The following is a 21,271-nucleotide window of genomic DNA, read 5'->3' on the forward strand; positions in this document are numbered from 1 at the left end:
AATAAACAAATCTGAAACAATTTATTAAAGTCACATGTGGCATGCTAAGCATTGTACTTACCAGGAAAGAGGAAATTATAAATTTTGTGTATTTCGAAAGCTTCAAATGAAGGGATGTTTGTTAATTATACTATGGCTGGGTGGGTGTGGAAACCGGGGGAAACCAACGGATATCCCATGTCTTTGTCACCCTAAATCAAAAGTCTAGGTGGCCAGCAATGTTTTATGAGTAGGTCTACAAGTATGTCTCACAGAGTTTTTACAAGTGTGTCTTTATCTGCAGCATATCTTTTGGTGCAGATACCCTCCGACTTTAATAAAGTGATGTACCGGTAATTAAATTATTTTTTAGCCCCCAAAATCTGGCCTAAAACAAAACAAAAGCAATGGACATGGTTGCCAGGTTTCACAGCACCCTCTGCAAGTCAATGAGGCACGAGTCCCAACTTTGAAAAACGAGAGATGCATTGCTCACATACTATATACAGCGGATATCCAGCTCTGTGGAATGCATGAAAACACTCATACATTCCATTTTGAATATTGTGCTTCCAACAATTTATTCACTGTTATCATCACCAGCTTTCCCTCTGCTTTAAGAGAAAGGCCTAGACAACAAAACTGTGTTGAATACAATGGTGGGTGGTATTCTGCTAAGGGCTAATCCACACTTACCTTTTGCCCCGTGCTTTCCTGTCGGACACGGACCTTGAAAGCCCGGACCTGTGCCTAGAAATGCAGAACAAAAGTAAGTGTGGATAAGCCCTCTTTCCACCACTAGAAAGATTTATGCTTGTGCAATGGAATTCCACCCCATCTCCAAATCTGCCCTCCCCTAGAATAGATTTAGGGGGCATGCAGGGGAGAAGAGAATGACATTCAATTGCACAACCGCAAATCCATGCTATACAGTTTAGCATTACAATGGGTGGTATTTAACTAAACATTACTCAGAGTAGGCCTGTTGAAAATTAATGACTAAGTTAGGGCCATTCATTCCAATACTCATTCTACACTGAATAAAACTTAGCTCAGGGGTCGGCAAGGTTTACCTCGCCTGGGCTGCTTCACTCCAGTGGAGATCCCTCCGTGGGCCGGATCACGCATGTGATTTCCGGCGTCTGCGCAGACGCGATTTCCGGTGCCGCGGAAGCGAGTCCCCGCGCCGCATTGCGCTGGTTTAACGCAGCGTGCGGGAACACACCGAGTGGGTGGCTCGGTTCAGGGGCAGCTCAGGGACTGGTTAAACGACCCCCGTAGGCCGCTTGTGGCTCATGGGCCTTAGGTTGCCGACCCCTGACTTAGCTGAAGGACAACCAGTGAAAAGGATGGTAAAATGTTCCAACTATTTTGCAAGTGTAGGCCTATACTCACAGATGGGATAATCTTTGGATTAGCATATGAGAAGTTTAGAGGCTCTTTCAATGGCACATACTTTACTGTGGCCTTCTGTTGGGAAATGTCTCAGTTCCACCAAGAGGGCGTTTGGAGGGGTAATGTCTGGAGTCTGAAAGCAGGAAACTGGTAAAACAGGTTTCCTGAGGCACAAAGCCACTTCTAGGGTCTTATTCCAAAGTGAGAAAGGCAGCAAGGATTTCTCAGGCCTCTCTCCGCTTGAGAACATTTGTTTTTCCACAGCATATTGTGGGTGGCAATGGGACCCTGTGAGCGTTTCCTGTCTGGACACTGAAACTGCCTCCCAGCAACTGACTCATTTTTCCAGTGCAAGTACCCACACAGAAGCTTGTTGATCAGGTTTTCCTTATCCCAGGTTATAAGGAAAAAGAAGAACGGATTTCTGCATGGTCTGATTCTCAAATTTTAGATGCATTAATTTGAAACGGCTTCAAGGGAGGGCAGAATTTAATGGGGAAACAATAGCTGAGAACAGGCATTCTCAGGATCTTATAAGTCTGCTGGCGCACAGCAGCCATGTGAAAATCCTGGAGTGCTGGCTCCATGGTCAAGGGGAAGCGATATACACCAATGCATGTGAAAAGTTTGGTCCTGGGTGTAATAGTGGGCAGCTGGAGTTGTGAATTGGCCCTCATTTAGGACCTCTTCCCATCGCAGCTGGCTTTGAAGGGCCTATGGGGAAAGTTCTTTCAGTGCTCCTCCAATGGCCTTGGGTGGGGTTACATGGTGCTGGGCAGCCCTGTAGTGCTAAACGGAGTGGGCAACAGTGGGATCAACAGACCAGGAAGTGGCAGCGCACAGAGGCGGAGCTAGCTGCTCCGGCAGCTGGAGTGATGCACATGCTGTGCACTTGGGGGCAGGGCTAGCTGCCCACAGGGGCACACCTGGGGTGGACCGCATTCACTGCACCCCCTTCCTCTACCCATGGCAGCGCATAGAGCAGCATCTGCAACACCCGGAAGTATGAGTCAGGGACACAAAGCACTGCAATTGCTTCTCTGTGTACCGGGCAGCTTCAGCAGGCCACTGCAACTTCCCGCAATGTGGTCAGGCGCCATGGAGTGTCACTGCAAATCAGTGATGGCATGTTGCGCCCAAGTATTTTAAGGCGCAAGGGAAATGACACGGCTGCTCACCGCAGCCATCTAGCACTCGGGCAGTAGCAGAAGTAGCAGTGGTGACATTGGGAGGAGTTCTGGGAGTCTGCAGCAATCCACCATTCAACTCTCCCACCAATGAGCCTGTCCTGATGTAACATTGCTGCAAAGTGACACTACTACACGGTTCCTGGGTGAAAATGGCCAAATAAAACAAAGAGTCAAAAGCAGCATTAGGCTACAAGTGCATTAGAACATCCCTGCACCTTGAAAATGCTTGCTGGAAGAGACTCCAGCTACAAATGCGCAATGGAATCCCTACTCCAACATATTGTCTCATGGCAGGCAACATTCCAGGCACCTTCTTAGAAAAGTGCCCACCACACAGCTGACAAATCTGGTGACATCAGAGAGATGGGAAGGAAAGGAGGAAAGAAGGAGAGTTCACAGGTATGAATCACTTTTTTCTATTGGAATGTAAGTCAGCATCCCTCCAGGTAGAGTGGAACTAACTTCCTGGCAAGTGGATCACTGGTACGTACCAGGAAGAAAAGGTCAAGGCGGGGAGGAAACTGGTGTGGTGTAAACACATCAATAGAAGCACCAGATTGGTTCCACTGGTGCATTTGCACCGTGCTGACTTCTCTGGCATAATGCCTCTCCCAATTTCCCTCCCAGTAAGCAACACTGACCTACCCACCAGTAAGCTAGAAAAGTGGCTGTGCACTACCTAGCAAATGACTTTTGCTGCTAAGGGGAGGGAAGGTATGCTCTGGGAGGTGCCTTCAGAAAGGAAAAGGAGACATATTGTTCCCCACGGATGGCTGGATCATTCAGATTTTGGCCCCCTCAACATATATACTGCAACATTGCCTCCAAAGCAGAGCTCTTTAGTTTGTCCCATAGGAAATTCATGATAGTTATACTTCTAGAGGCATACAGATGGGAACTAAACTTGCTTCTTGCTCATATTATTCCAATAAGTTTGATGCAAAAGCGTATGAGGCCACTGTCTTGCTGAAGTTATACTAGATGAGAAGCTGTCTGGGAACCATCTTGGGTTCCATGACCGAAGAAAGCAGGGGTGTACTGTAATAAAATAAATTAGAATCAACACCTTATCCTATCTGCATAGTTCTGCCATGGATTCTTCATTGGCTACACTCTAAAGAATGGGAGAATGTTAAACAAGAGTTCTGTTGCAAGGCTCCAGTTTGGAAGAGCTTTAAATGTGTCTCCAAAGCCAGGAAATTTAGTCACCCCCATTTTTAACACCCTCCCTTCTTTATGAGCCATGCCTCATCTGGGTGTGTGCTTCTTTATATAAATGCTATCAATAATCATCTCCATACACAAAGTCAACATGGTTCTGTTTCAGTAAGTAATGCAGTAAGCCTCCAAAATGGCTTTGCTGTTGTGTGATGCCCTGCTTATCTGTTTGAAACACTTTTCCTGTGTATCAGTCAGGAAAAGCAGGCGTAATTAGAACAATACACTGTTATTACATTTCCAAAAATAACTGAAGCTGTAGCTGGGTATGTGTAGGAGAGAAGGTAGAATGCAAGATTAAGGGGGTGCTTGCTTATTGTCAGCCTAATTCAGCTCCCACTTTTAATCAAATCTCATTTCACTGGACTTCCTGGCTCTACAACAAAGTATTGATTAAAAGGATTTTAAGTAACATATGCCCTTCTCAAACTCATTTAAGCAGATAAACTAAATAATGATAGTAAGTTTTGTTTACTATAAAGTTTTAAAACTATAAGCTTCTCCAAATGAGATTTATTGTGGAAGTTATAGCAATTCTCACTTTGCCAACTAATAGGGTACAAAGCAGAGAAGCATTCATTTTCTTAAGAGGCAGACCTCTAGTGCTTTGACATCAATCAATCAATTTATTTATTGCATTAGCCCTATGGCCATAGCACATAGTAAAAAACCAGGCAGTAGCCTGACACGATTATGCAAAGAATACAACAGATACAGTTAAAACAATTGGAAGTAAAATCATACAGGATAAAACAAATAAAATAAAAAGCACTAGCGGACAGTGTCCATGTTGGGAATATACATAAGACTAAGGCTAAGGGAAGTTGGCCAAAAAGGTGGTCCTGAGTTTCAGGGCCTGTAATATGTACATGGCCACTCCACGTGAAACCAAGGGGTTGGCATCCACCAATAGATATTTCATGTGGTCATCGTCCCTGGCGATAGTCGGCGGGATTAGAGGGAGAAGCCTAGATCTTATTGAGGCATATAGTGGGCAGTAGAGGAAGAAGTGAATAAAGTCCTCTATCTTTCCATTGTTGCATGGGCAGAGTCGAAGATCCAGAGGGGTATTGGAAAATACACCCTGTAAGAATGCTGTGGGAATGGCATGAAATCGAGCCAGTGTAAAGGCCCTTCTCAGCGTAGGATCCATCAGATCACTCAGATAGTGGGCCAGAGATCTAACTACCTTCACACGAGGGAACCACGTGGAGAGTCTGGCCGCATTAGATAGTTCTTGATCAAGTGCAAGCTGATTTAAATCTTGCAATTATCTTATTAGTATAGAGCTGGATATTACACTTCAAGAAGTTGGGGGATATGTTTGCAAAAAACTGGAGGATAGTTCCAGACCCTCCAAGTGTCCCTATTTTTCAGGGGCATCCCTGATTTAGAGAAGCTGCCCCAGTTTCTAATTTGATCCCAGAATGTCCCACTTTTCCTTAGGATGTCACTATTTTCATTGGAGAAATGTTGGAGGGTATGGAGCTATCCAACCCCTGAGCTGTCTAAAGGCAATCCTGTATAGGGAAGGTTTTTTTAAAAAAAAATGTTTAATGTTATATTATGTTTTTTATATATGTTGGAAGCTGTCCATAGTGCTAGGGCAACCCAATAAGTTGTGCAGTGTATAAATACAGCAGTGAAATTATCATTATGGAATGGGACGTCCCTATTTTCATCAGAGAAATGTTGGAGGGTATGTAGTTCTTGGCAGCCTTGGAAGAATGCTGTGCTCAGTAACATTTCTTCACATGCACTACCCTAAATGTTTAAACTGGCGTATTCAGGACTCCTGGATGGTTAAGTCCAGTCAAAGGCAACTATGGGTTCCTTTTTGTTGCAGTCCAGTATGAACAAGAATAAATCCTAGAGTGACATATGCAGATGAAGAGAAGTGTACATGTTAGGGAGCAGACAAAATCAGCCAGCTTTTGATTGCATTGATTTTTGTTATCCAATCTTAAATTCAGTTCTCCACATTTCCACAATAGTTTGGTTGGCAGAAGGGGAAGATTGGCAGAACCCAGTTGGCTAAGTTGAACAGAAGGATACCTCTGCTTGTTCCAGCACACACGCTCCCCAGACCAGCATAAGGCAGGCTTGGATTGCTCTGTTCGTAGCTCTTTCGTAAGTTTCCAAATGAACTCGTCATAAATGCTTTCTTCCTCAAAGAAACAGTATTTACATATAAAAATGCCACATGGGTTCTGTATTATTTATGTTTTTGATCTTTTCCCCTGGCTTACTTACCATTAGTAGCTTTTCTGATTTCAGTATAAACCGTTTCAGGCTTCTGTACAACAGGAGCTGGGAAAGGTATCAATATAGAATCAGTTACTTTGCGGTGCGTGTTTTAAAACTGCCCTGTCATCTCAAAAGAAGGAAGCACATGACTACCAATTAGGAAAATGGCTTTTACTATCTGTCCAGACCTGAAAGTGCACTATAAATGGATGCAATGTTTATCCATAACCAAGGTGCAATTTTGCATTCTGATACACAAATATGAGCAAGACGTACCTCAGTAATTTTCCAGTTATTTAGCCAATCCTGTTTATGGTGCAACACAAAAGCAACCATAAACAACGAAGCAAGGCTGCAGAGCCAGCCTCCTGACAGCAGAATCACTGCCACTTACCTGGGGCAGGGCAGGGGCAGGGGCAAAGTTGGAGTAGTGAAAGCACAGCAGCCTGCCCACCCCAGTTGCAGTTAAGTAGCAGCAATGTCATTGTCAGCACCCCTCCAGCCCCCTCAGGTGCAACGAAGTCAACGAGGAAGCCCTTAATGGGAGGAAGTGTGTGAAGAGGCGGGTCTTATACCTGACAAAATATGTGTCACTTCTGTAAATCGGATCACTGTGCTCTGTGGAAAATAACTTGCCTAACTGAGCTGCTGACCACAAATCTATTTGACTGCTGAGCCAAGGAGATAAGTAACTCTACAACATTTAGATTTAGAAGACATCTGAAGGCAGCCCTGTATAGGGAAGTTTTTAAATGTTTAATGTTTTGTTATGGTTTTTATATATGTTGGAAGCTGCCCAGAGTGGCTGGGGCAACCCAGTCACATCGGTGGGGTATAGATGATGATGATGATGATGATGATGATGGTAATAATAATAATAATAATAATAATAATAATAATAATAATAATAATAATAGTAATAGAATAGGACATTCCTATTTTCACCGGAGAAATGTTGGAGGATATGCTATGAAATAGCAGAGTACTGCTGAACTTTTAATACCAACCATTTCAATAAATGTGCATGTTTCTTTTTAAAACACACCATTACCCATATACTTCTGTCCAGTTCTAAATTTGGTTTGGTTATTTTTTTTATGTTTACCAGCATATCTGTGCCAAAATATTTGAGACTGGTAGCAATGCCAGTGGTTTTTTACTGTCTGGGTCAAAGCAATGCAGGATCTGTGCCTCTGCCTTTTCCTATTTCTTCCTCCTGATGGTTTGCCAAAGAGGTCTTCTAACAAGCAACATCCTTGATTCAGACAATTCATCCCCTGCCAAGTCCTGCTTCAGCTCAACATATTGACACTGATCTGACCTACGGGCTTTCACTCCCAGGAACAAATCCCACAGACCAAGCATGCTGCTTCATCCACTGGGATAAAAAGTTAGTATGACACCAGACCAGACACAGGCTAATGTTACCAAGTAAAACAAATCAATGGTCCATGTAATGATTATATTGTAGCACAAAGACTATAATCAGTTAGACTATTTATTAATGCCATACATGTAAACCTTTTTTTTTAAAGAGTAAAAAGTGAGCTGCTATTTATATGGCTCCATGCAGGTGATAAGCCTTTAAATCAATTGGCCTGCTACACTCAGCCTGGGAATGGCATATTCACGCTCGTATTATTGAAAAAGGAAAAATGCTGGCATGCCGTTTTGCGGGGAGAGCAACATTGGAATGGCTGCTCATTTTTGCCTACACTTCCATACACAACACAAGGACACATACCCAGCATATTATTGTTACTGTGAAATTAGATTAACAGGGATCTTATATCTGTGAATGCAAAATGGATCAAGATGAGCTGTGCTAGAATCAAACTCTTAAGGGCAGCCATTCAGGAAAAAAGGAACCCAACTGTTAAGATTATCTGGGGATGCATAATAAAGCCACCATGTCTCCCCTTGTTTTCTTTTTCCCTTTTCGTGTGGGATTTTTAGACTCTGGTTATAGTATGTGGGTTAGCTCACTTCCCCAACCCATTCTTTTTTTCTAAAATACCAATTGCCTGCAGGCACCCTTGGGGAAGGATGCACCTTATGCACGCGCCTGCTCTCTGCAATTAGGATGGTGTGGATTCATCTATAGGGGATGCAGGTTATGTGCCAAGGGCTGCGAGCAGAACTGCATGGTTCTGGTGTCCTTTCTGACTATATGCAGGTGGCTGCAGTGTCCTGTTTATGAAGAAACACCTGCTGGTCCTTGAAGCGGAAGCTTTATTTCTTCCTGTTTACTAGTAGTGCGGAACAACGGTTTTAAGATATAATCCTGCGCCTTCTAAAATGAATTGGAAAATTACAATTGACACCAGTCACCAGTCTCTTCCTGCTATATGTAATGGCACAAGTCAGCTATTTAGTTACCTCTGTAAGAGTCAGCAGCCGACACTTGCACGACAGTATATTCCACCTCGGAATTCTCAAGATCAGGTCCTGCCCCAAAAATAGCAAGAAGATGTTTCTTTGTATTACACTCTGAACTTGCTGAAGGCCTGTTTTTTTTTGCTATCTCTGGAATAAACCAGTCACACTCCCATTGACTTCAGAGGATGCAAAAACAAAGCTTGTGTACACTACATCCACAATTCAGAATTTTTTAGTCGTCCCCCCCCCATTTTGGAATCCCAATAAATGCAGCAGATTTTCCCTCCACCAGTGACAAAAACAAACCCAGAGAGTTGGAAAGACTTGTAGGGACTAGCTTTTGCCATGTTTGTGTGGAGAGGAGGAGGAGGAGGAAGAGGAGGAGGAGGAGGAGAAGCCATGGTATACATGTGACCCAACCTCTCCTTCCGCAGAATCTCTCCCCCTGTATTTGGGCCTCTGAAACAAGAAGTGGCAACCTCAAATACATATCTAATATTGTATTTTAATTTTAAGTAAATCTGGACCCCACCTTTCAATAAAATTGCTGCTGAAGAAGCAACCCATGAATGAGCCATGTCTGATAACTTGCAATTAGATTTATATTTATTTATAGCTGTTACTTCTCTCAGTGGATATGTATTTATTTTAAATATATATCTGACATGCAGATCTTAATTCATTCAACAATGTGCTATTTATAATTGCTTGGTTAACACGAGGTTGTGCTTAAAATTTCTTTGAGTGGGCAGTATGAAGAACAGTTCAGCTAATTTTAAACCAAGCAAAAAGGAAGTCTAGCTTTTCTGACGCAACCCAAGGCCTAATGGAGGTATCAGTCTTTCTAAGAGCTAGACTAGGTCATATATTAGCTACCAATCTGTGCCCTGAAGTGCAGCATGTTTAACACAAATTGCAGGTGGGTTATCTCCAATCTGGATTGAGATCCTAGCATGTGGAGCTTTAGCCAATTGCCCCCCTTCTCTGACTCCAACATGGATTGAGAAGCCCATGCCTGTAATTCGTATATGGAAATAAATCTAAAATGTGCCTAGTAGAATCTAGCAAGACTTGACAACAGCTAACTTGAGCTTTTCCACTCAGTCATTGGATTGGCAATCAGTATAAAACATGGCAGGGCTATATCAAAGCATTAAAAGCATTTGCTCATATGCTATGCTAATAGCGTTGACCTGGTGTCAACAAAACATGTAGTGGAAGGTGGCAGGTTTGCTTTGCTGCAGGGACGTTGTTGGTGGGTGATAGAAATAATAACAGATCTCTTTGCATATTCAAAATGTCAAGTAATGTCAAAGCAGCTATGATTAAAAAGAAGTGGGTAAGGATGGAAAGGTCCCTCTAAAATATTTTAACATTTGTAAAACAGGAACAAGCCTGATTAGGCTTTCTGTGGAATCTTTCAGTATCGGAATCCAAGTGGCATCCATGTAAATTGTTGTATTTTGGAATTTATCCCCGGAAAAGATATACAAGCAGGGTGAAATCACTCCAAGCTGGAAGAAACAGATTCTGTTCTAATCCTCAATGAACTATACTCTCTTGAAAAGTTAGAAATACACTCAAAAATAAAAACCCAGAAGTTACCTTGACAATCCTCGTTTGATTTTAAATTATTTTTTTCACCATCTTCATTATAACCTGACCCTAAAATGTTAAAAAAAAGAAGAGATGAGCAGACAAACTAATTAGCAGCAGTTTGAAAAACAGCTACAACTCCATTTTATGCACAATATTTGAATCATCACATATCACGTATAGAACGTCTTAAATCTGGGGTTTTGCCCTCCACAGTCTCCAGTGTGCCCCATCCTTGAATCTTCCTTATCGTTGCCTGCTATAAATACTCACAGTCAGGCCCCTCACTTGATTCTTGAGCTATGCTCTGCAGCCTGTTCCACTGATGGTTATTCCTTTTTCCTATGCCCTGCTCTTTGAGAAGCTCTCGTGGGTTTTTTTTTTGTTTGTTTGCCCCTTCTTTTCTGCTTCTCTTTAAGCTCCTTTGACCAGCTTGAACTAATTCAAACCCTCCAAGTGCCCCTCTTTTCCAGGGACGTCCCTGATTCATAGAAGCTGTCCCAGTTTCTGCTTTGATCCCGGAATGTCCCACTTTTCCATAGGATGTTCCTATTTTCATTGGAGAAATGTTGGAGGGTATGGAGTTATCCAACCCCCGAGGTGTCTGAAGGCAATCCTGTATGGGGAAGGTTTTTTTTAAATGTTTAATGTGTTATTATGTTTTTATATACAGTACTGCCCAGAGTACTAAGGCAACCCAGTAAGATGTGTGAGGTATAAATAGTAAAATTATTATTACACAATGGGACATCCCTATTTTCATCAGAGAAATGTTGGAATATATGCTAATTACGTGGTGGCAACTCTTCTGTGCTTTTGACTGCACATCTGTATGATGAACTTTGCTTAGATTGACTATGACAGCTGATGTTTGACCAATTTAACATTACTGGGTCTCATTTTAACAGGTAAAGACTCCATTTTAGGATCATGCAAAGCCAAGACAACTGATATAAAAGTGTTGTGCTTAATTTCCTATGTCTGAACATCATACTTAGCAGTCCAGTACACACAACACACAGTCCACCTGAGAGTGTCTAGCAGGCTCACACTCTCCTCAGGTGTATTTGGTCTTTCCTTTACCCCTCCCTTTCCTGAATAAAAAGAAAATTGTCCAGTAGAACCTTATAGACCAACTACGTTTGTTCTGGTATAAGCTTATACCAGAACAAACTTAGTTGGTCTATAAGGTGCTACTGGACAATTTTTTTATTTTTTTATTTTTATTTCGACTGCGTCAGACCAACACGGCTACCTACCTGAATCCCACCCTTTCCTGGTTAGTAATAAATGTGGTTTACTTCGACATCTGAAACCAGTGCAATCCTAGTTACTGCTAATCAAATGCATTTTTGTATTCTTTACAAAATTCAGAGAAATGCAAATTATGAAGGCTAGCTGTATTTTGCTTTGCGGATTGTTTTAGAAAGTGCAGATTGAGTACGTCCACCTTTTAATTTGGACTGAATTTATTTTCTCCCCCATCCCTACTTGAGGGCCAGGGTGGCATAGCAGGTTCTACAGTGGCAGCTAAAGGGATAAGGGAAGCCCCCTCCCAAGACTCTCCTACTTCACCCACATCATTTGAAAGGTGCAGAGGATGCTTGTAGCCAGGGTGGATTTGATTTAAAGCAAATTGATTTAAATCACTAGTCAGTAAGACTTGATTTAAAACATTTTTTTTACAGAAAGTCTCATTCTTGCTGGTATAACCTTAATATTTACAACCGGACGAAGGTTTCGCTTTTGGAATAATAAGAGTAGTGTTTACAGTTATATCAAAAATTACTGATTTGGTGATATTATTAGAAATACATAGACAGATAATTATGAAATTATTGTGAGGTTTAATAAGTTAACTGTTTATATTTGGACAACTTTTCTGCTTTATTGGAAGGAGAAAAATAATCATTTCCCCGTGTCAGTTTCAGTTTATTGGTTAGCTTTTCTATTAAGGCCGTTTCCCATACAATTTGGTACCATCGGTCCATGTTTACTCCTGACTGGTCTCTCCAGTGTCTGACTATGAGTCTTCTTTCTGGCTGCTGAGAGTAGGTGGGTTATAAGATGTGTATAATGCGAGTGGTCATTATGATCTTGGAAGATGTTCAGTGGGGCCAGTTCTGGGGTGAGTTCTAATACCTGTTTAGTTATTTTGCATATCTCTTGTAGGACTGCTGTCCAGAAGGGCTGGATTTTAGGGTATTCCCACCACATGTGGAGGTAACACAAAAAACTGAAGAACCATGTATGCCACCATGAGCTCCTTGGAGGAAAAGACGGGATATAAATATAATTAATAATAACAAAATATGTGGCCCATGTCCCTATGTAACTGTATCTATCAAAGCCAAGTTCAACTGAAAAACAAAATATAGTCAACCCTTTTGTGTATATGAATAAGAATCTTTTGTTTGGGCCAGGTCTAAATAATGGCATGATTTCAAGGTGGAGGTTCTAAGACTAGGAGAGAGAAAGGGGGAAAAGAGTTTGAAGCAGACACTATCAATAAGGTCATTAACCATAAGCTACCGAAATAGAATTCCCCTTCATTATTCTGTCGTGGTGTCAGCTTCTCACCCACTGAATTGGTTGCTGCAATAGAACTGAGAAATGAAAAACAGAACAAAGAACAGAATATGAAGCACTGGTATTTTAACAACAGAAGGTCATCTTTTAATAAAGCTCAGTCTTCCCCTTGATGTCAGAGATATAATTCTGGGGACATGCAATCTAAAGAATTATGGAGTGTCCGCAGATGCTTCTAAGACACTAAGCTGTTTCATAGATGTGCAAAGGCATCATTGGATGTGCCTTTTGATGGTAAGCACCCTTATCACAGTGGGACATGGGTGGTGCTGTGGTCTAAACCACTGAGCCTCTTGGGCTTGCCAATCAGAAGGTGGGCGGTTCGAATCCCCGCGATGGGATGAGATCCCGTTGCTCAGTCCCAGCTCCTGCCAACCTAGCAGTTTGAAAGCACACCAAAAAGCGCAAGTAGATAAATAGGGACCGCTCTGGTGGGAAGGTAAACGGCGTTTCCATGCGCTGCTCTGGTTTTGCCAGAAGTGGCTTAGTCATGCTAGCCACATGACCCGGACTTAACTGTCAGGGGTCCTTTACCTTTACCTTTACCCTTATCACAAGTCCCTGGCATTTACAATCTAGGTTGGCTTGGCCCCGGGTAGGCCATTTTTCATTGGAAATGTGATACCAGAAGAGCCTCAGGTCTGAAGGACAATAAAAAGCCGAATTATTCTTATAAACAACTATTTATATGATATTTTTTAATGTGCCAATGGGGGTGTGTGTCCTGCTTTGCCTTTAAAGTGGCTCACAACATTAACTATATGAATAATCCAAAAGCAAAATAATTATTTGGAAACAAACTAATTTGTTTGCCAGGGTTGTTGAGGCATAATGCTTCCCTGCTACAGTTAGATTGTCGCCCCCACCCCACCAGGCCAACTTTATATTTTATCTCATTTGTTTGCTTTAGTAGTTTAACACTGAAAACCACACTAGCAGAAAGGCAGTAAAATGACTGCAGGGAGAGGATAGCACCTCGGTGGCATAGTCTTCTGTTTTCTTTACTCTTCTGGCATTCTTAACACAAACTCCTGTATCTGCTTGGATTATGGTTACCATTTCCACCGCAAAAGATTTGCAAATGACACATCTGTGGACGGGGCTGGGGTGAATATGCAAACCTTATCCCCAACATCTGTGTGCTCCTTGCATCCCACCCACCCTGCCAGCCCCCAGTCTTCCTCCTGTTGCATGGGTGATGTCTGCAAAGTGCTTTTGCTGGCATTTTCTTGCATGTGAATAGAACACCTCCTACTACTGCTGACTCTGATAAAAGCAGGGCTTTTGACAACATAGAGGAGTCTTTTTGCGTTCAAGCAGATATGAGAAGAACCCCATGCAATCTGAGGAAGATTGGGGGCTGGGGTAGGTGGGTTTTGCGCAAGTATGTTGTGGGCAGGGTTTGCATGTAAACTCCTGCTCCTGTCCACCCTTTGAGCATTTGAATATTCAGGTGAATGCCTGAACATGCTTATGCTCAGGACAGCATCAGGGATACATCATCACCACATTTATTAGAATTAACTCACTATTAGCACAGTAAGAAAGCCAACCTACCTAGTCAACTCCAAAGGACTGCCTTTAGCTTCATAAGGGAAAATAACAGCAAGTTACTAAAATATACCACATGTATAGAAAGTCAACTGCATAAATAAATGAACAAGCAAACCATGTTAGCACATATGTTGTTGCTGCACTGATGGATGAATAACTCTGAATACTAACCGTTCATAGCTCACCCAGCACTACCCCACGTCCAGCAATGAGCATTGGTATTTGGTTGTTAATAACAACCTGGGGTTACTAACTCACAAAGTTATGTGTACAGTATGAATGTGTACAGTGGTACACAGGGACAGGCAACATTGAATTTTATTTGTCAGCTATTGCAAATACAAATAAAATGATTAAACTTTAAAAGGGAATCGTTTAGTTATTGTAATGAGCGTTAAATACCACTTTCATGAACTTCGCTGTCACACTATAGCAATCAAAAAGACCAGACCCACAGTTTTGACCAAAATATTGTAACTTTCATCAGAAAAGCACTATTCAGCGTTGCTGGACTATAACTCCCATCAGCCCTAGCCAGCATGGTAAAAAGTCAGGGACGGCAAGAGTTGCAGTTCTACACATTTGGAGGGCAGCATCTAGTCTATAGCCACCCTGGGTATAGACAGAAAAGCATCTATTCTATTCACCACACATCTGAATGCTAAAGAAAGTATCTTACCCTTTGCCCTCTTCCGAGTATACCACCAGGAAGCCGCAATGGCAACACCAAGGAGAATCACCGTGATGATTACCACAATGAGCCATTTCTTCCATGAAGCAAGAACAACTAAAAATTAAGGGAAAAGCAGATCATGCATCAGGCACGGTTTGGTATCACCACCATCCCCCGCAACAACACCAATCCTTCACAAGAAGTAACAAATCTCTTCTGGTGCTCAGGGATGCAATTCCACATAAGTATGAAAAATGTGTACAAACATCGCCACCCCTAAAATCATTCCTGTTCTCATGTTGCTTAAGTTCCAGGTGACCTGTTTATTGAGCATTCATCCTGTCACTTTCCCACTTCCCCAATCAGACTTTTTCAAATAAGGAAAGTGACAGGAAGATGCACTGGAAAATGTAGGATAAATATTTGCTTGACACAAATCCACCCAACCTCCCTGAAAACAAATCAGGATGAATACTCAATAAACAGGCAACCTGGAACTTAAGCAACACTGATGTAGGGAGTAGTAATGTTGTCAAACCCTCCTATTTGATTTCCCTCATTCTAACATCAGGGAGAAGCATCATTCCACTGACATGACATGAGGGTGCTGACAATTCACCGCTAGAGACCCCAAGGACCCCCTTGCTGAACAACATTTCCAGGGTTTCCTAGAAAGAGGAAACATCTGCTAAAACCCCTTTAAAGTTTACACTGCAGGTGTGCCTTGAAGAGGTTTGTGAGCCTCATCCTCCTTGCTTCTGGCCACTATTCTCTTTCCCCTTTATGCCAAGAATATCCTTGCAGAAAATGCAAATACAAATGAAGGAGGATTTGGGATCCAAGACATTCTGTCACCACATATATTTACTGTCATGTACACAATTCTGGAGACCCATGACCAACAATAACTGTCCAAACTGGGCTACCTTGGAATACACCTATCTGGAGCCTCCTGAAATATGGGTAGCATTTGGATCAAAATGCATTAATACCCGAGGTGCTATTTAAAGAATTTCGTCAATTCGAATGATATGGCACCATATGTCCAAAAAAATCAATCCATGAACAGAACGTACCCTTGACAATCATCATGTTGCTCTCTACAGGTGATTTTGCTTGGTTGTCAGCTCTGCAAAAGTACTTCCCTCCATCTTGGCTTGTAAGGCTATCTCTGTACCAAACAGCAATGCGTTTTGTCTTCTCTGTTACTTTATACAAAGGTTTGGGGTGGTTTTCTCTAAAGAAGTTGAACTCAATAGGATAAGATCCTGAATCAACAGAGCAGGAGATTGCGAGCTCTTTGCCATCTTCCACATCTCCTTGTGAAAGTCTCCCCAAGCTTATGTTGCCAACTGGAGCTGTGGATTAAAGTACGGAGAAAAGGCTGAACAGCAGTGGAGAAGTGCTGGCTAGATGGCAAATTATAAATGCTGGAGGTAGATTAAGTTAAGAACGATTATACATAGAATTCATTTCTAGAATGAATTCATTCAATTCATGGGAGGAACCTCTGCCAATACAACCTAGTTATTTAGTACTTTTGTTTCCTTGTTTTGAGTTCAAAGAAGTCACTGTTTAACATGGTTGCATTGAGTTATATCTTTCCAACAATTACATAAAATTAAAATTAAAAATAAAGCAGTAATAAACAGTCAGATAAGTGTTTCTGAATATATTTAAAAGTTGTGTCAAAGTGTATATATCAAAATTATTACAATTATTACAGATATGAAATGATGTATAGTAAAGTGTATTGCTTAGAAGAGTTAAAGCATTTAACCTTCTAAAACAAAAACAAAAACAAAGTGCCCCTTTTAAAAAAGCACCAGACACTTACCTATCACTGTAATGTTTACCCTAGTACTTCGTTGTGGAACGGAATGGCCATTTTTAGCTTCACAACTGTAGTCTTCTGGAACATGTGCATTGGTTGCTTTGACCCAAAACTTTGCTGATTCATTTACTTTTACTTCTGTCTTGTTAACATATATGCCTCCTCTGTACAGAGTATATGTTATGGGTAGAGTTCCATTACTGGAATAACAGTTTACAGTGAATGACTTCCCCAACACTGCTACTTGGGAAGTCGGTGGGGAAAGTCTTGGTTTGGAAACGGGAGCTGGAAAAAAATCAAATTAAATAGGTGCATAAGCCGCTGCATGAATAATCCTGCTTAAAGTCATTTCATAAGGTGACTAATGAGAAATGCACAAAGCTGCCAGGAAACAATGCTCTGTGCACTTGAAGAACTCTAATCGCACAGAGAACACGCCCTTCCAGCACTCCAGCTGGGGCTCCAGGAGGCGAGGGCGGCCGGCTTGCAGCCCGCCCACCCGCCGCCTTGCAGCCCGCCCGCCCGCCGGTGTGCGAGCGCCCACCTGCCCCTCATCCCTCGCCCGCCAGCGCTCGAGCGCCCGCTCCAACGCCACGGCCCTCATCCCCTGCTCGCCCCCCCCTCCCGAGGGGCAGCCAGCGCAGGAGGGAGGCAGGCGGAGAAGCAGCAGGCCAGGGGTGCCAAGGGATCACTGCACCACGGCGGCCAATCCCTCTAAGACGGCCCTGCTTAGACCCCTCTCCATGTTGCAATTGCTGCTTTACCTTGCCTTCTTGTCTGAGTGTGGCTACTGACCTCCCTTTTGCTGGGGCCATCACCTATCCGCATTAGTGAGTATACCCAGGAAAGCCGCCATTCTGCAAATAATTATATATTGCTTCAACATATGAAAGACTTTCATATTTCTCAATCAGCTTACCATAAATGTGTAGCCGTGCAGGGGCACTCTCCTTGGCAATCCCATTTATCTCAGCTCGACAAACATAGACTCCAGTGTCACTTACACGGACCTTGGTAACAGTATAGACATCTCTGCTTGCCACTACTTTGTTGTCTTTTATGACTGAGAAATGTATTGGCAGTGAGCTGTTAACTTGACATTCAATTTGTAACAAACTGTTTTCATCCCATCTTGTCTGATTATGAACTAAAATCGGCTTGGAAAACAGTTCTGCAAAAGATATGTAGGGAACAAATAAGTTATCTATCTAGAGCCTTTCCACATGATCCATTTATAATATATCAAATATGCAATCGTTCAATATTGGTGGAGGATCTCAGAGGTCTACATAGTCCCAGGCACCTAAAAAAAGCCAAGCCTGAGCCTCAGACCATGAGATTTCCAGTTCAAGGCCTGGAATTCCTTACATGTGTTAAGTTAACAGTACCCTCTGCTTATTGAATACACATGGTATAAACTCAGACTGATCTTGCTTGTATGAAAGTGGCATATTATATTGCAATGCATCACTAATTGACAAGTGTTTCAACAAGTTATATGAAAAATGCTGTTTAATGTCATGCAGCTCAGTAATGTCACAAATCATGCACAGTATGAACATTCACTTCACAGCTTTCCCTGCTCCTCAATTTCTAATTTTCAGGAGATGCCATGCCGTGCTGCGTGGAGTCAAGATTATTAATTTTTGCTCTTTTATTACAAATGGACCTGTTCATTCACCTACTCATTTGTAAAAGATAAAGGTAAAGGTACCCCTGACCATTAGGTCCAGTCGCGGACGACTCTGGGGTTGCGGCACTCATCTCACTCTATAGGCCGAGGGAGCCGGTGTTTGTCTGCAGACGGGTTCCAGGTCATGTGGCAAGCATGACTTAGCCATTTCTGGCGAACCAGAGCAGTGCACAGAAATGCTGTTTATTTTCCCGCCGGAGCGGTACCTATTTATCTACTTGCACTTTTGACGTGCTTTTGAACTGCTAGGTTGGCAGGAGCTGGGACTGAACAACGGGAGCTCACCCTGTCACAGGGATTTCAACCGCCAATCTTCTGATCGGCAAGCTCTAGGCTCAGTGGTTTAGACCACAGTGCCACCCGCGTCCCTCATTTGTAGATGACTGTGAAAGTTTGCGTTTTAGTTTGTTAGTTTTTTAGTTCACGATTACATTTTTTTGTCTCCACACAAAGGCACCAAGTACATAATGCATTCTTGCAAAACACAGTTGTTTCTAGAACTCTAAAGCACACAAATAAATCAGCAGCTATAAGTGAACAGTAATAGTACATCAAACATTAAACGTGAATGAAATTCTCCCCTTGCAGCATGGAAAGGCCTGAATCAAATTAGAAGCAGGCCTGACTACAATGCAATTACTCGTAGGTGCATGCAACTTCTGTGTGATTTCTAAAAAGCACTCTTGGGTCTATTGCTTCATTTGAAATAGTCCCTAAACTAGTTGTGTTGTCTGCTAAACCCTTTGGGCGGAGCGGGGGGGGGGGAGTCTTCCGACTTCAGCTGGATAAACAGAACTGATTTATTAGTGGAGATTATACATAACCTTTGGGTTGAGCTGCATTTCCTGCACATGGCTGCAGCCTGCCTGAAGGCCAGACCACATTACACACAGGTACATGGAACTGCGCGATCGGCTACCACCCTTTCCCCCAATTTCAATCGAAATACCACAGATGGGAAGCCACATGGAAGGTAGGACAAGTTGGAGTGTGCTAATAGGGGTGGGGTGGGGTGGGGTGAGATGGGGGAGGGCGATGTGCCTATCGTATTGGCCCAAATATAAGCCACACCTGAATATGTCGCACCTTTAAAATTCAAGGGGGGGGAGACAATACCCTAATATAAGCCGCTCCCTTAAAATTCCGCAGGCATTCACACCCATTCCGTTTTACCGTATGTCTGTTTCAGCAGCGATATCATAAAAGCCAATTTTTGTAAGGTCGCGAATTTAAGCCGCACTTTAACTTTTCGCAGTCGGAATTTGGAAAAAAAAAGTGAGGCTTATATTCAGGCCAATACAGTATTCCCCTACTGTATACTGCTGCCCCTCTCTCAATCATCCTCATCCAAAGCAACTGCGACCAGAACTTTCATCTTTCGGGTAATAAATCTAGATCTTTAGATATTCCAACCCTGGATACTCATACAAGTCCAGACCTAGTACAAATAACAGCATTCCATGTGTGTGAATTTGCACAAGTGAGAGAAAGATCTTACCTGCCACCACAACATTTACTGTGCTGATTTTGGACACGCTCCCAAGTTCCACTTTACACATATAATTGCCATTGTCTTCCATTGTGGCTACTTTAGAGTACTGCACAGATGGACCAGACTTGGTGCTGTTAAGAATCGTTTTGTTCTTCTGGATTATCATTTCAATTTTGATTCGATCCTGGTGACGTGCGATGGTTGTACAGTCTACACGCAGGTTATCACCTTCTGTAATGTTCTGTGGTGGGTGGATGGTTAAGGTGGGAACGGAAAATGGTTCTGCAACAGAAGGGGGGCAGAACCAATATATATTTAAACCGAGCATAAATAAAACAACATCTGCACAGATGGTATAAGATTTGCTTTTGGTAGTTTGCCATTCATTCCTACACCTACTTGTTTTGACTAGAAATCCTTTTACACATGCAGGAGTAACTATTTAAATATTTAGGAATGACAATAAAGGTTAAAAATTGACCAACTTACCAATGACAGTTACAATTATTTTGTCACTGCGCTCTGATTTCTCAGATTGAGCCCCCAAAGTCTTATGGACCTCGCATTCAAAAAACAAAATGGTGTCCCCCGCATTAATTTGATATTCCAGTTTGGCAAAGTTTTCTGTAAATGCATGCCTCTCCCACTGCTGTTCAGAATCACGCTGGTGGTTTTTATAAAATTTTAAAGAAAATGGGGCCTTTTCTTCTGGTGCTTTACAGCTTAAAGACACTGTTTCACCTTCCATCACCTCCGTTTTCTCGGCAGTCAGAATGGGCTTCGTTATTCCTTTTGAAACAAAAACAAACATGGGATGTTAATCAGAACATGCTTATCTGAGGTGCAAACTACCATAGGTGTTACCGTACTTTAAATACCCCTTGGATAGGATTGCTGGTGCCTTTTTTGTTTATCTTTTAAAGAGAAAGCAGGTGCAGGGACATGGATCTAGATCTCTCCCCATCCCAGTTTCTCACCAAAAAAAAAGAACTCTCAGTGCAAAGAGCAGCTGAGGGAGATTTGATTTTTTTTTTCCAGAAAAGCCTCCAAAAAGCTTGGAGTGGGCGATATAGATGTTTTGTAATCAAAACACACAGGTAATCCCAAGCAAAGGATTTGCCTACATGTTTAAAACAGTGCCTCCTGATCATTTTGAAGCGGAACCCTCCTGTAACCCAGTCTTTTGGGATCCACTTGCAAATGAATTCCCCCTTTACAGCAGAAAACACAAGACTATCCAGTCAGTTGTAGGACTAGACAAGTTTCTATTTTATTTTCCATTTTTTCATATTAATCTAAGTAAAGATAACACAGCCTGTACCGAGTGGAATTTAAGCATGACATATAATAAGGGAGGGAGCAAGCAAGCCTGTCTCGTAAAGAGGTTGCACAGCAGTACTGTTGTGCTATAAGTCTGGTAAAATCAACCAAG

At 42.3% G+C, this 21,271-nt stretch overlaps 1 protein-coding gene across 6 annotated transcripts in view; it reads right to left on the bottom strand.

Annotated features, from left to right (window-relative positions):
- PECAM1 (platelet and endothelial cell adhesion molecule 1) overlaps positions 1–21,271 on the bottom strand; it is a 39,561-nt gene that overhangs the window by 8,975 nt on the left and 9,315 nt on the right. Inside the window, exons 4-15 of one of the 6 annotated variants that reach the window (XM_033138854.1) lie at positions 20,329–20,628; positions 19,846–20,121; positions 17,574–17,825; positions 16,658–16,939; positions 15,897–16,178; positions 14,827–14,934; positions 14,151–14,178; positions 12,537–12,610; positions 10,014–10,073; positions 8,409–8,477; positions 6,036–6,092; positions 676–729 (exon numbers count right to left, since the gene is read on the bottom strand). In XM_033138854.1, coding sequence (XP_032994745.1) covers positions 676–729; positions 6,036–6,092; positions 8,409–8,477; positions 10,014–10,073; positions 12,537–12,610; positions 14,151–14,178; positions 14,827–14,934; positions 15,897–16,178; positions 16,658–16,939; positions 17,574–17,825; positions 19,846–20,121; positions 20,329–20,628 — 1,842 coding nt within the window. The remainder of the gene's footprint in view (positions 1–675; positions 730–6,035; positions 6,093–8,408; positions 8,478–10,013; positions 10,074–12,536; positions 12,611–14,150; positions 14,179–14,826; positions 14,935–15,896; positions 16,179–16,657; positions 16,940–17,573; positions 17,826–19,845; positions 20,122–20,328; positions 20,629–21,271) is intronic. The other 5 variants (XM_033138857.1, XM_033138855.1, XM_033138859.1 and 2 more) reach the window with 5 other exon arrangements.

The sequence above is a fragment of the Lacerta agilis genome, chromosome 2, assembly GCF_009819535.1.
Source record: "Lacerta agilis isolate rLacAgi1 chromosome 2, rLacAgi1.pri, whole genome shotgun sequence".
Classification (NCBI taxonomy): domain Eukaryota; kingdom Metazoa; phylum Chordata; class Lepidosauria; order Squamata; family Lacertidae; genus Lacerta; species Lacerta agilis.